The following is a 16547-nucleotide window of genomic DNA, read 5'->3' on the forward strand; positions in this document are numbered from 1 at the left end:
ATCTGACATTCCACGCTCCGATCCGTAGAACGCCAGTTTTCTTTCTCCTGATAACGACGTCCTCCTGACTAGTCCCCGCCCGGAGATCCGAATGAGGGTCTATTTTACCTCCGGAATATTTTACCCAAGAGGACGTCATCATCGTTTATCCATACAGTAAAGCTGCAGCTGCATGCCCTCGGGAAAAATTACGGCCGTAGTTTCCCCTTGCTTTCAGCCGTTCGCAGTACCAGCACAGCAAGGCCGTTTTGGTTAATGTTACAAGGCCAGATCAGTCAATCATCCAAACTGTTGCCCCTGAAACTACTGAAAAGGCTGCTGCCCCTCTTCAGGAACCATATGTTTGTCTGGCCTCTCAATAGATACCCCTCCGTTGTGGTTGCACCTACGGTACGGCTATCTGTGTCGCTGAGGCACGCCAGCCTCCCCACCAACGGCAAGGTCTATGGTTCATGGGGGGGGGGGGGGGGGGGGGGGCGGCACTGCCTGCTATTTTTTGTTTTGCAATAACAAAATACAACTATTCACATTAAAAAACTGCAAATGCACTGGCTGTGATCTGTCCATGAGATATGCTTAGCTCTATATGAAATCAACTGAATGTTGGCTCCAACACGTGGGTGCTGCCCCATAACTATTGACTAATATCAGTGCCAATGTTGGCACCAATGTATGGACAAAGAGTAAGGTTGAAAATGTAATAGAAGATATTGCAATAAATAGTACAGTCAATAGCAAATATGAAGTCATTTAAAAAGTTCTACGAGTCTGTGATCCCGCAACAAATAGAACTGTGTAGTAATATTTTGCTTCAGTTTGGATGTTTGTGGTCCTAAATGTAGGCACTTTATTGGTTTGTTGTCTTCAGCAATGTAGAAGTGGAGAAACGAGAGGACTGCGAATTTCTTAAATGTGGTACGTGACAGGGTTATGGGACACGGAAAGTAATATAAACAAAAACAGTAATCGGAAAAAAATACATTCTATCTGCTACTGTCATATTAGAAGAACATCTGCAGCAGTGAGCCATAATTGTAATCTATATAGATTCATAGGACTTCTAAACTTTTTGTAAGCTTCATCAAGTCTGTTTCCGTGTTCATGGACAGTAACTTGCCGACTGACCCACCTTTATTATGGTTTTCGTATACATGCACTCTACTTTCATCATCTCAGATCTCTTGTTGTAGATGCATCGAACTTACAAAATTTTTAGTTCACTGACTAGTGGTGAACCACAATAAAAGATTAATATACCCAACTGACTGTTATTTCAAACTTATCTTACTGAATTCACTGAGTCCTTCTACCAAAGCATTGGAAACTTTTTGTATGAAGAGGCGTGTAAGTGAGAAATGCACTTTAGAAGTACATCAAATTTCTGTACGAACTACCAACAGCCAAACACAGAAGGTGTTCACCAGTCTGGTTGTACCTGGTATACAGTCTTTCATATTGGTAATGGTCTTACCAATTCTTGGACCAATTGCTTTTATAATAAATTCAAAAATTTGTTTTGGTAATATGATGAAATTCTGGAAAAGCTATGTGTCCAGCATTATTTTATGAATTAAAAGTTTCAGAATCAGTTTGCTTACAAAAAAGCAAGCATACACAAATCCGGTTTTCATTTTCTCACTAACATTTTTCGTTGTAGACAGCAATTGCACAATGGCAGCACAAACCACAACCTCACTATCATCCACTTCACGGCAGTACTGTTGCCCTTGTTGACATTTCTCATCTGTGAATGTATTGCCACCAATGTTGTTGAACATGTGGCTACAATTTGTACAGCTGGCAATGTTGACAATCCATAGTGTAGACAATATGCGTGGTAGTCAGAAACAGTCCGAAAACCACGATAGGTTGGGCTGAGAGATAATTGTTAAAAAAAGAATTCAAATTTTTGAGTTAATTAGCACTGATGTCAGCCAATAAGGCCATTTTGTAAGGTGCACATATTGTACTGTGGGGCGTTTGGTATGGTTGAAAGGTTGGTTCGTAAGCCACGATCACAGTGTAGACACTTTTGCTGCTTCACGATGACTGATTTAGACAGTCTTATGCTGCCATCGTCTGATCTAAGAGGAAAATACAGATAATAAGAGGGTTTGGAGAGAGACGCTTATATAAAATATGAAATATTCCATATTCCTTCTGGAAATTGCTATAAAATTGCCATGTTACATTACATGAAGTCAAAGTATAAAAGGGACACTCTACGTACAATCAATAAAATACACACAGTTGACAAAATGCACACAAATGACAAAAAAGCACATAACTAAAATACTTGTATCGTCCACACATGCTTTGCTGAAACCTGGCAAAGAAGGAAATGATCCGAAAAATTTTAGACCAGTTGCACTACTTTTTACAAATTGCTGGAAAATCTGATTTTAAATTGCCTATCACCTGCAATTGAACCCTCGCTTATACCTCAGCTATCTGGATTTCGTCCAGGTAAAAGCTGTACTCGACAATTGCTAAATCTCACACAGTTTATAGAAGATGGCTTTGAAGCTCGAAAGGTGATAGGACCATTTGTCGACTTATCAGCAGTGTATGATATGGTCTATCACCAGCTACTACTAGTCAAGGTCTACAATCTGACCAAAGATTTAGGTCTAACCAGACTCATTGCCGCCCTCCTGCAGAATCGCAGGTTCTTCGTCGACTTCCAAGTACAGTGTAGTCGAGGGAAGAATGGCCTCCCGCAAGGAAGTGTTTTGGCTCCAATTCTGTTTAATATATACACAAACGACCAACTTATAGCCCAAAAAACCAGGAGCTTCTCATATGCTGATGACCTCGCTCTAGTCATCCACAGCACAGATTTTGAATCAGTGGAGAACCTCACCAATGCCCTTGAAGATCTACCCAGATACTACAACACATACCAGCTTAAACCAAACCCTTCAAAGACCAAAGTGTGTGCTTTTCATTTGAGAAACATAGAAGCCATTTGCAAGTTGAAAATAGTGTGGTTGGGAGTCAAACCGGAACACTATGAGACTCCAAAATACCTGGGAGTGACATTTGACAGATCTCTCTCTTTCAAAAAGCACTGCATGAAATGCAAGCCGCAAGTTTCCACCAGGAACAATCTCTTACAGAAACTGTATGGATCACAGTGGGGTAGTCAACCTGAAACAATCCAAACATCTACAATGGCACGATGCTATTCTGTGGCAGAGTATGCCTGTTCTGTTTTGTATACTTCAGCTCATGCCAAACAGGTGGATGTAGCTCTCAATGAAACCTGCAAAGTATTACAGGTTGCTCGAAATCCACTTCAGTCGAATGACTTTACCACTTCGCAGGAATAGCACCACCACCTGTTTCAAGAGAGATAGCTGCGAACAAGGAAAGAAAGGCAGTGGAACAGGAAATTACCCATTCTCTGTATGGGCACGAACCACATCTGCAACAACCAAAGTCAAGGAAGAGTTTCCTTACAACATCAAAGGAACTTGAAATTACTGTTGAAAAAGGTAGGTTACAACTATGGAGGGCTACAACCTACCTTTCCCATGGTTGGAAAAGAGTTGTTGAAAGCTTTACCTCCAGGCCGTGATGGGGGATGGACAACTTGAAAGTCCCTGAATAGACTGAGATGCAGAGTTAGAAGATCAAATTTAACTTGCCAAAATGGGGTTACACTGATCCAAATTCAGTGTGACTGTGGAGAAGGACAGACAGTTCGGCACATGCTTCGGTGTCAATTGTGCCCAGTCTCCTGTACAGAAGATGATCTTCAACAAGCAACAGAAAATGCATTGTAAGTGGCCAAGTGTTGGTCAAAAGTAATTTAACCATAACTGTGTAAAATGTATGCACATATACCTGTATGTTTCTGACATGAGAATAAAAAAATAAATAAACTCAGAAACAGCTCAAAATACTGAATCATTTTTCTGGAAAATTATTTCTCAACACAACCTACCCCACAACACCCTTACCAGCTTCCTAGACTGTTTCTGACAACCCTGATAATTTCAATGGCACATGTTAAATGTTTCTCAAGAAAGTAAACAATGTAAAATCTGGGACGGAACGACAAAACACTTTTAAAAATAGCGTAAGCTGCTGGACAACATTTTCCTTTAGACTTAGAAAAACACACAATTTCATAAACACGTAACACGTACACATATAGCACTGTCATTTCTGAATGATAAGGTCGTCTCAGCACCTGGAGAAGACAGTGGCTGTGTGTCTTGAGTTGTGAGTATGTGAATGCCTGTGCATTTTTCTAAATACGAAGGCGGACACAAAGAGAGTTTAATCTACTTTTAAATGAACCTGTCTGCTGCTCAACGCATCTCCTATGTGGTCTGTGGTAATCTATTCTAGTTCATATTGTCGTTTTTCATACAAAGGGTAACAGTGCTGGTCACCAAAAGTAAATGGGAATCTCTGGAAGAAAGGAGACATTGTTCTCACTAAAACCTAATTGGTAAATACACAGAAGAATCATTATTCAAGGAAGAGTGCGCAATTCTTCTGTTGCTTCCATTAAGTGCACTGTGTAAAGATCAAGAGATTTGGGGAAGAGCCGAGGCAAACACATTTTTTTGCTACATGTGGGAATGGTATACGATAGCAAGTCACTGCTATTGGTATGAAGTACCCTGCATCAAGCACAGTACAGTGTGTGTATGTAGCAACAGATTGTTTGAGATCCAATCAGAGGGATGCTGTAAACATGAACCAGTAGCAACAATTTTGTCCGGAATTGCAAATCTCAGTGCTGCATTCCTCTTAGCCCCTCAGTTTATACTAAAGTACTGTTGTCATGTAAATTTATTTTCCTCTCATGATAAAGCCTGTTTAATAAATAGCATGGAGTATTCAGATGAAAATAATCTCTCAAAAAAGAAGCTACATTTCGATCTGATACTTATTGGAATATAAAATTTATGAAGGAGGAGAAAATGTTTCATTGAAAGAGGAAAAACAGAGGTATTGGTGAAAAATTTGAAGATATTTTTGAAGTAAAAGGTAAAATAAAATGTAATCAATATTTAAATTCAACAAAAGTATTAAAAATAAAAGGAAGACCTCTACAAAACTAATAAGAACAGTCTCTTAAATATGTACTTTTAAAGGACATCTTTTTAAGGATATCTTTTGAGGAAATTGAAACTGCTTATTACCCGTTTCCCTTTTCCTGAGAGGGGTCGTCTTGTGTTGATATGTATTTCCTGACTGCCATCTTCTTTGAGAGTTACAGCCACTTTCTTCAGTGTCCTGTTGCCACAATGAGGGCAGAATACTTTTGTCATAATGCTGGTTCTTTTAAAGCATGCATAGCAGCGGAGAACAAATGTCCTGGTTTGTCGAATCAGACGACCATCAATAGATAACACATTCAGGCCAATTTGTTTCAAAACATTCTGCAAGAGAGACAGAAAGAAAATAATGAATAATTACACTCTGGATATGAAACAACAGCTTATCACTTCATTCGAAATTTGCCATTCAAATGTATCTACGAAAGAAATAGCAACTTCAATTTATGTAAATTTTATATCCGGCCAAAATTTGTGGTTTTGATTTATAGTTTATTACATCATATAAATAAAATAGTATATGTTCTTGTGCTTACATTTTTGAGAAAACATTATAGAGGTGTGCAGTTTACTGCAACCAGAGTATGGAAAAATGAAAAATCAAAGTATGCTCTCTCTCTCTCTCTCTCTCTCTCTCTCTCTCTCTCTCTCTCTCTGTGTGTGTGTGTGTGTGTGTGTGTGTGTGTGTGTGCGTGCGTGCGCGCGCGCGTGCACATGTGCGCCACAGTAGAACAGATGCAATTATGACTCTTAACTTTGGTTATTGCATAACCAGGCTCACTTCATATACGATTTGAGCTTTGGAAAACAAGAAGGTAAACATTTCCTTCATAAGAAAAAGAGATAATTTAGATGTGTATTAAGTCTTTAACAATTTTGCTAGACAATAGAGACCTTCTAATATTTATTCTGTACTTTAAGGCATTCAGAGAATATTTCTGAAGTATTGTTAAAAGTTTTCCTGAGGAAACTAATAGATAAGTTGGCATACTTAAACCAACACAGTAAGCGTGTATCAAAGGGATAAGGCAGCAGCAGTTAAACAAAGGCAAGTATTTTTAAGAACAATCACTAGCCACAGCTACTAATAGTGGTCAGCACAGTGGTCATTAAATTAGCAACAGCATATAATTTACCAAAAAGTTATAATGAAAGATTTTATATCTGTGTAAAAACTGTGATTTCAGCATCACATTTAATCTCTAAAGCAGTTTTAACCATGTATTTGCTATCATGTTCGGAATAATTTTCAAAAAGAAAATTTACACAAAAAAACTATAAAATTAGGGCAGCAAGTCTACCTCATGTTTCAGAATAATTTTCTTTAATCAATTTATCTAGGCAACTTATGTTGCTAGAAATAGAAAGCAGCATCAATAATTTCATGAATAAATCTTTAGCTCAACAATGTTCAGTAATCACTTATGTGAAACATGCACCATTCAGAAATAAAACAAATACAAATGGGGAAAAAAATGTTACTGAACTTTTATAATTACAATAAATACTGTAAACAGTTCAAGTGATCTAAACACTGGAAATTAGGAGACTAGAATATGTTCATGAAGATTGCTGTGCAACCACCTGCATCACCAGTGGTGCTGATTATTTTTATTGTGGCTGTGATGGCTACCCAATTATGGAAAATGAGCGACTGACAGAGAAATTTTTACCATAGGAAAGAAAAGGAAAGGAGCAAGTTGCATTTTAGAACAGTAATGTTAGGACTTGGTCAAATGAGTGGATTAAGATCAGTCCTTCCAAGTAAATTAAAAGATTTAGGGCACGAAGCAAATGTAATAGCTTCAGTTTAACTTTAGTGTTCGAGCGACTACAGACAAAACTCTATAGTAATCCAATAATAAGAGGGGCAGTCTGGCACAGTAAAAGAGAAAAAAATGCAAATTATGACAAGGAAACAAAGAGTTAAGACAACAAAAAATGACCCAATATTATAAAACAAAAAAATGGAAAATCCCGAATGGAATAACAACAATATTATGAAATTGGTAGATTGCTGCTCATCTTATAGAGGAGATGATCAGTCGCAGACAGCTGCAATGACAAGACTGGTATACAATCAAGCTTTCAGCCAAAACACATTCCCTCAAGCACAACTCGCACACATAGGATCACTGTCTCTGGCCGCTCAGGCCTTTTTGTTGTGTCTGTCTGCGAGTCAACATCTCCTCTGTATGGTGAGTAGCAATCTATCCTTTTCATAATATTGCCAATAATAGGTAATAATCACAGGAGAAGAAAGTCAAATCAGGTGCATAATTCTGGGTACTGATACCGAGTTACTAGAATACATTAGCCAAATCAGCAACAGGAACCTCTGATTCAGGCTCTCTAAGAAAGACACTGGCAGCAAAAAATTTAAGACTGTGATTACATGGTATGCATGCAGTAGTTTTGATAGCAACATCAGTTAATATCAATTATGTAAATCAGGATATCTGACAAATTACTGGCTAAGCTTCATCTCTTGAATGTGAAAATTGTGCCAGTCCTTAAACAGCAAAACAAGACCTTGAACAAGTGTTCTGCAAAACATGTTACTGCTGTGCTCTAAGAAGCCTTCAAGAGATAAGAGAAAGGGATAGGCACTCGTAGATGGATATCACTGATGTGTCGTTCCTGACTCACGTGATATGCAGCACTGTCATCTGCAATGGAATGTATCTCAAAAGAGTATTGTAAAAGCAAAGGATGAGCCTAGTAACGGAATGTAGTATTCATACCAGCTTTTGTACTGATGCGAAATACAGACACGGAGGAATACATGTTTAACACACTGCACCAAGAGCTAAAAACTTCAATATGTTGTTGTTGTTGTTGTTGTTGTTGTTGTTGTTGTGGTCTTCAGTCCTGAGACTGGTTTGATGCAGCTCTCCATGATACTCTATCCTGTGCAAGCTTCTTCATCTCCCAATACTTACTGCAACCTACATGCTTCTGACTCTGTTTAGTGTATTCATCTCTTGGTCTCTCTCTATGATTTTTACCCTCCACACTGCCCTCCAATACTAAATTGGTGATCCCATGATGCCTCTGAACATGTCCTACCAACCGATCCCTTCTTCTAGCCCAGTTGTGCCACAAATTTCTCCCCAGTCCTATTCAATACCTCCTCATTAGTTATATGATCTACCCATCTAATCTTCAGCATTCTTCTGTAGCACCACATTTCGAAAGCTTCTATTCTCTTCTTGTCCAAACTAGTTATCGTCCATGTTTCACTTCCATACATGGCTACACTCCATACAAATACTTTCAGAAACGACTTCCTGACACTTATAATCTATACTCGATGTTAACAAATTTCTCTTCTTCAGAAACGCTTTCCTTGCCATTGCCAGTCTACATTTTATATCCTCTCTACTTCGACCATCATCAGTTATTTTGCTCCCCAAACAGCAAAACTCCTTTACTACTGTAAGTGTCTCATTTCCTAATCTAATTCCCGCAGCATCACCCGACTTAATTCGACTACATTCCATTATCCTCGTTTTGCTTTTGTTGATGTTCATCTTATACCCTCCTTTCATGACACTGTCCATTCCATTCAACTGCTCTTCCAAGTCCTTAGCTGTCTATGACAGAATTACAATATCATCGGCAAACCTCAAAGTTTTTATTTCTTCTCCATGGATTTTAATACCTACTCCGAATTTTTCTTTTGTTTCCTTTACTGCTTACTCAATATACAAATTGAATAGCATCAGGGAGGGTTACAACCCTGTCTCACTCCCTTCCCCACCACTGCTTTCCTTTCAAGTCTCTCGGCTCTTATAACTGCCATCTGGTTTCTGTACAAATTGTAAATAGTCTTTGGCTCCCTGTATTTTACCACTGCCACCTTCAGAATTAGAAGGTCAGTATTCCAGTCAACATTGTCAAAAGCTTTCTCTAAGTCTACAAATGCTAGAAACGTAGGTTTGCCTTTCCTTAATCTAGCTTCTAAGATAAGTTGTAGGGTCAGTATTGCCTCATATGTTCCAATATTTCTACGGAATCCAAACTGATCTTTGCCGAGGTCGGCTTCTACCAGTTTTTCCATTCGTCTGTAAAGAATTCGCATTAGTACTTTGTATCCGTGACTTAGTAAACTGATTGTTCAGTAATTTTCACATCTGACAGCACCTGCTTTCTTTGGGATTGGAATATTATATTCTTCTTGAAGTCTGAGGGTATTTTGCCTGTCTCATACATCTTGCTCACAAGATGGTAGAGTTTTGTCAGGACTGGCTCTCCCAAGGCTGTCAGTAGTTCTAATGGAATGTTGTCTACTCCCGGGGCCTTGTTTCGACTCAGGTCTTTCAGTGCTCTGTCAAACTCTTCACGCAGTATCGTATCTCCCATTTTATCTTCATCTACATCCTCTTCCATTTCCATAATATTGTCCTCAAGTACACTGCCCTTGTATAGACCCTCTACATACTCCTTCCACCTTTCTGCTTTCCCTTCTTTGCTTACAACTGGGTCTCCATCTGAGCCCTTGATATTCATACAAGTGGTTCTCTTTTCTCCAAAGGTCTCTTTAATTTTCCTGTAGGCAGTATCTATCTTACCTCTAGTGAGATAAGCCTCTACATCCTTACTTTTGTCCTGTAGCCATGCCTGCTTAGCCATTTTGCACTTCCTGTCGATCTCATTTTTGAGACGTTTGTATTCCTTTTTGCCTGCTTCATTTACTGCATTTTTATATTTTCTCCTTTCATCAATTAAATTCAATATTTCTTCTGTTACCCAAGGATTTCTACTAGCCCTTGTCTTTTTACCTACTAGATCCTCTACTGCTTTCACTACTTCATCTCTCAAAGCTACCCATTCTTCTTCTACAGTATTTCTTTCCCCCATTCCTGTCAATTGTTCCCTTATGCTCTCCCTGAAACTCTGTACAACCTCTGGTTTAGTCAATTTATCCAGGCCCCATCTCCTTAAATTCCCACCTTTTTGTCAGTTTCTTCCATTTTAATCTACAGTTCATAACCAATAGATATGGTCAGAGTCCACATCTGCCCCTGGAAATGTTTTACAATTTAAAACCTGGTTCCTAAATCTCTGTGTTACCATTATATTATCTATCTGAAACCTGTCAGTATCTCCAGGCTTCTTCCATGTATACAACCTTCTTTTATGATTCTTGAACCAAGTGTTAGCTATGATTAAGTTGTGCTCTGTGCAAAATTCTATCAGGCGGTTTCCTCTTTCATTTCTTAGCCCCAATCCATATTCACCTACTACGTTTCCTTCTCTCCCTTTTCCTACTACCGAATTCCAGTCACCCATGACTATTAAATTTTCGTCTCCCTTTAATATCTGAATAATTTCTTTTATTTCATCATATAATTCTTCAATTTCTTCATCTGCAGAGCTAGTTGGCATATAAACTTGTACTACTGTTGTAGGCGTGGGCTTCATGTCTATCTTGGCCACAATAATGCGTTCACTATGCTGTTTGTAGTAGCTTACCCGCACTCCAATTTTTTTTATTCATTATTAAACCAACTCCTGCATTACCCCTATTTGATTTTGTATTTATAGACCTGTATTCGCCTGACCAAAAGTCTCTTTCCTCCTGCCAGCGAACTTCACTAATTCCTACTATATCTAACTTTAACCTATCCATTTCCCTTTTTAAATTTTCTAACCTACCTGCTCGATTAAGGGATCTGATATTCCACACTCCGATCCGCAGAACACAAGTTATCTTTCTCCTGATTACGACATCCTCCTGAGTAGTCCCCGCCCGGAGATTATATATACGAAGAATTTTTAGCATAAATAACGGAAAATGAATGGACAAATTGAATGTTTGTAGATGTGTTTTAATTACCAAGGCTACTTGTAAAAAGAATGGTAACCAAACTATCACACCTAAATGAAAACAGTCTAGTACCATATTATGGTGGAAAGTGTTAAGTCTTATTAGGCCCTTGGGCTTGATGAGCATTACAATATGGTGATCGCGAAGTTCCTGTACCCTTCACATCTTTAACATTTTGAGAAATAAATACTTGTTTTATAGGCATTCTTGCTTCAAAGATGATGAGAAGCACTGTTGCCAGTACTGCATTGTTTCAGTTGTATAGCCACTGCCGAAGTGAGTGGACACATTTTACTGTTGAGGAGTGATTAGTGGTGTGTGTGTGTGTGTGTGTGTGTGTGTGTGTGTGTGTGTGTGTGTGTGAACCCTGTCTCACTGTGAGAAATGTACTTTTGAGTCAGGCTGTGTCAAATACAGGTCACGCAGAATATGTATGAAAACATCGGAAGAAATGTGCCACCATAGTTCAATCAACTTCATTGTTTCCTTTGAAAGCCACTCGCAAAACCTCAGCTGAACTTCAAGTACTGCGGGCAAAAAAGAACTGAAAATGAAAGGATTTAGATTGAGGTTTGTGAATGAATTATCTGGCAACAGCAAGGAGCAGCTTGTTCCAGCCTGCCATACTTTGTTGTCACAATTTCCAAATGCTGTGCCTTGCTCATATGTGTTATTTTCTGACAAATGTGCACTATATCTCATTTCATTCAGGTGAAATGTGTTTTTCTAGTCTAAAGAAAATTCCCATAGTGTGCAAGAGTTGGAATGGAACCAGCATCACATCATAATATGGGGCCACAGTGTTATCAGGGTGCCTGTTCAAATCAAACTTTTTTGAATGGCGACTTTTATTTGGACATTTTACAAATGTGGTTAATACCTCAATTTGAAGACAAGGGGTTGTGGTACAGTTACAGCAAGATGGAGCTCCAGTACATCCTGCCAATCAGGTGTGTGATTTCCCTGACGAACAATTTTGAAGCCGATGGACTGGGTGTGATTCAGCAACATTTCTAGTCCTGTGAAATGAAGACCACAAATCCTGGACCTGCTCTCACCATACAACTTGTACCCTGTGGCTCAACATCAGTACCAGACCTAATGAAGAATTGCTCAGAAGTGCTGAGGGAGCTCTTTTATGTGCAACTCCAGAGATTCTCCCCAAGATGTCTGGAGGAACATAGAAACATATGGATCTTCGTGTGAGGTACAACAGTGCACACACAGATATGTGGAGTAGATAATATTTTATACATAAGTACTCCAGTACATGGTTTTGAACTAGAAGTACAAGGACTTCTCGGACACACTGTGAAAAACAGCTTTCCAGAAGCTGTGCCCAATAAAGGATCATGAAACACAAGCTAGTAGTACTAACAATGAACAAAACAAACACAAAAAATATGAAGATCAGTGAATTTAAAGAAAGTAATTCAAATGATTTTTTAAATGTATTTTATCTTCCAAATAATTTCCTTGCAGTTGTATTCAAAAGTATATTTCCTCAAACTCAATGATGACACAACAATACACCTCCTTGGTAAAGTTGTTCATATAGACACAGTTGTTTCTGGAGCATCAGAATAAGATCTAAAAATTGTTTATTTTACATTTGGGGCCAAACGTGGACTTTCACATGGAAGCAAAAGTGTGTGGATTTGAGACTTAAGAACCACAGACTTGTCTGGTGGACTTCTCCACATGCCAAACTTTTTACAGATTTGTGACTTAAATCTATTTCCTGATTAGTATGCTTTCTCTCTGTAATGTATACTAAGAACACACTTTTCTTGTCCTTACTGTATGCTAATGTCCTGCATGTAAGCTAGGAAACTGCTAAGAAAATGAGGAAAATTAAGTGAATAACTGAGGGTTAAACAGGATAATACAGTTCTGCCGTAAATTATCTCCCTCTTCAATATTTTAATATAATCATAAATTTTAGTGAATACAATTATTTTATTGGCTATTGAAAGTAATTTGGAATTTTTCCTGGGTCATAGCTAAATTTTGTACTTCACTGCAGTTTACAGTAAGAACCAAATGATATGTGTACAACATTTCTAACAATTTGTAAAGCACAAAGAACATTAGGACACAAACTATTTTACATTACCTGCATAGCAAAATCTGATGTAATACAAGCAACAGAGACGGGCTTGCTTTCTAGGTCACCGCCACCAGTAGATCTTTTTATTTCCTCAATATTCTCTGGAGTAATCCAATCTGCCTCATCATCATCATAATCATCATCATCATCATCATCAGTATCATACCCTTCCTCTCCAGGACTATCTTCACTGCCATCAGCATGGGAATCACGCCAGCTATGGAAATGTTCTTGACCTTCCACTGAATCTCCACAGGAATTTTTACTGTAGTTATTTGTTTCATCAGTTGTCTCTGTGCAGCTGTTCTCTGTTGTAACAGATGAAGACATTTTACTGTCCTCTGTATGTCTCTCCTCACTGCCTTGAAGCTGCTTCCTAGAGCAGTCTGTCAAAACAGTATTTTCACAATGTTTCTTAGTTTTACTTAAATTACTTTCTTCTTCTTGTAGAGCCGCAGAAATATTTGTGATTTGTTCATTACCACCATCATTCCTCTCATCAATATACGAGTCAGTGGAATCATCAGATTCATTAGGTGAGTTATGGTCCTGAAAATAAAATAGAGTGCATGAAAAAAATAGTGTAAGCAAAGAAAATATCATATGAAATTTTAAAAAGACAAAATTGCACATTTTTCCTTCATTAATTTTACTTTACTACTACTATTATTATCATTACTTTTATTCTTACTAGCCTCAAACTTCTGTCTCAGCTGGTTTAACTGTGTTCAACAATATCTTGGAGATACTGTCAAGTGTAAAACTGGGTTATGGATATGCGAGTTTTAGGCTTTGCAGTGCACTTCCAAAAATAAGGGCCACGAAATCTACACGACTACTCTGCAATTCACATTTAAGTACCAAGCACCATCAGACTTTTTACTCTACCGTTCCACTCTCAAACAGCTTGTGAAAAAATGCACACACATTTTTCCATGCAAGCTCTGATTTCTTGTATTTTATTATGATAATTTGTTTGTAACTGTAATTCTGAGGTATTTAGTTGAATTGATGGCCCTTAGATTCATGTAATTTATCATGAAACCTAAGTTTCAGAGATGTCATGGAGTACTCATGTGGATGACCTCATACTTTTAATTATTTAGAGTGAATTGGCACTTTTTACATCATACATATATCTTTTCATTTTCATCGGTTTACCTGGAAGTCTGCCACTTGTAATTCTAAGAAACCATGTTCTTCATGTTTTCGCTCAGTTCTTTAGATCAGGGCTGGCCCCAGCATGTCAAACTGTATTCAATCTGGATATGTGGGCTGTGTGTAGGTTGAGCTTTGGACTGTCTCAGCTTTGCTCAGTCCTTCTCAGAAGTTACCGGTACAGCATGACATTTCATTTAGCATTGCAGTATGGCATGTTTTGAGCGGCACAACTCGCTTCATTTTGCAGGATCATGGTGTCAGCACTGTTTACCCTTTGCTATCTGTTTGTGGTATAAAGGACATTCACAGGTCCAGTGGCTGTTTGCACAAAAAGAAGCAGTCTAGTGATCTATCATCACAAGCATTTAAAGCTGAATGTGAATGACAGAAGTGAGGAATGAGAATTTTCAGTACCTATTATGCACTTGCATAAACCACAACTACTGCAAATCTGCCTTGAAACAACATTACAATACCATGCAGAAAGTACATAAAGATTTAGTTGACAATGAAAGAGCTAATAATTACAATGGTCAACAGATGGGATTCATTATTCTGAGATAAATTTGCAGGCTTGGAGCATGTGAAGAAACTGATGGTACAAACAGTACGAGGGCATGCTGAAAACTATGAATGGTGGGCTCCATGTGGTTCCCAAGTCATGCAGTGACCGTAAACCACAAAATTATCAAATATGCAGCAACCAGTCGCAAAATCATGTTTTATTTATTCACTTTTGCAAATTGATTTCAACTGCTTAACAGCCATCATCGGTGCTCTCAACCAATATGTTTGACTTTATGTTTGACCTCTGCTTAAGACAGTATTACTACTCAGGGCACATACTGGTTGATAGCACCGATGATGGCTGTTAATCAGTTGAAATCGATTTGAAAAAGTGAATAAATAAAACATGATTTTGCGACTGGTTGCTGCATATTTGGTAATTTTAATGGCATGCTGAAAAGTTATGGCTCCAAATTTTTTATGTGAAAACTCTTACAGCTTTTTAAATAAAACAAACATTATTAACATTCTACATCTTCATTCTTCATGTCTACACATTTCCAGCCCTTTGTTCCTAAAGGGCTACAAATTTTAGGGTGTGACGTGGTGATGTGTAATTTAACTATATCAAAGCATGGTAAAAGCATGCTGTAATCGAGTTTCAAATTCCACGATTTCGTCCGCACATTGAGCACCCTCTTCTTCAGCATGACAAAGTCAGACCATACACGAGCATGACAATGTCTGCAACAATCTGGTGCCTAGGGTTCACTGCCATCAATCATCTTCTACACAGTCCCAACTTAGTCTCATCTTATTTTTATCTTTTTCCAAAACTTAAAGTACACCTTGGAGGACTTCACTTTGATAGTGATTAAACAGACAAGCAGTCTTGAGGTTGTGGTTCCACCAACAAAGTCAAACATTCAACAGGGACAGTATTAACAAATTTATCTCTCAATAGAAAAAAATGTGTTCATCACCAGGCTGTTGAGAAATAAATGCGTACACATGGAGAATAAAGATGTAGAACGTTAATAACATTCGTTATTTTTAAAAAGCTTTAAGTTTTAACATAAAAAATTTGGAGGCATTACTTTTCAGTACACCCTTGCAAAATTTCTGACCTCACATGCATTATTCCACTGTCAGTTGCAACAGTTTGATGGAACTGAACAAACAGTATGGAGACCTTATGTTTTACCGCAAAGTAGGTCGATCAAGTCAAGGGAAATTTTTCAATTTAAAACTTGCTATTGTTGAATTTATGAAGGAGAAAAGAGTGCAGAAATGAAAATTAGAACATCGGGAATGGTCTGCAGACCTGGCATTTTGAATGGACTCGACTGCACACTGCAAACAGTAAGAGACTGCAGGATGAAAAACAACTCAACTCCGATATGATGGGGATGCATTTAAAAAGAAAACTGCACTGCATAAGGGACAAATTCTGACACAGTCCAGTTTCTTAAGCTCACTGGTGTTAAAGAAAACACAAGGTTTGAAGAAGTAAATGTGGCCTTAAATGAATTACAAGGATAGTTTCCTGAAATTTTGAGGACAATGCCAATCTCTGATCTGTGTTCCAGCTGTTTTTGAGACCATTATTCATTACAATTGAAAGCGCTCCTCTGCACATGCAGTTGTAATTGACTGATCTGCAATGTAGTTACCATTTTAAAGACAAATCCTTTACGTTAAAACTGTCCAGGACATCTACATTGTTTCACTAAACTAGAGTTTCCACATCTCCATAATGAGGCTGCAAAAGCCCTACAATATTTTGATCAACATATGTATTCTTTGATTATGAGTGTGAAAATCTGCGAAATTGTCCGCGTTTGTCCTTACACAGATA

General features: G+C 38.1%; 1 protein-coding gene across 1 annotated transcript in view; it reads right to left on the minus strand.

Annotated features, from left to right (window-relative positions):
• The window catches only part of LOC126095053 (RNA-binding protein NOB1), a 65926-nt gene that overhangs the window by 30507 nt on the left and 18872 nt on the right, over window positions 1–16547 (minus strand). Inside the window, exons 4-5 of the mRNA XM_049909734.1 lie at window positions 13028–13570; window positions 5163–5402 (exon numbers count right to left, since the gene is read on the minus strand). Of these exons, the coding sequence (XP_049765691.1) occupies window positions 5163–5402; window positions 13028–13570 (783 nt within the window). The remainder of the gene's footprint in view (window positions 1–5162; window positions 5403–13027; window positions 13571–16547) is intronic.

This window comes from Schistocerca cancellata, chromosome 8 (assembly GCF_023864275.1).
Source record: "Schistocerca cancellata isolate TAMUIC-IGC-003103 chromosome 8, iqSchCanc2.1, whole genome shotgun sequence".
Lineage (NCBI taxonomy): Eukaryota > Metazoa > Arthropoda > Insecta > Orthoptera > Acrididae > Schistocerca > Schistocerca cancellata.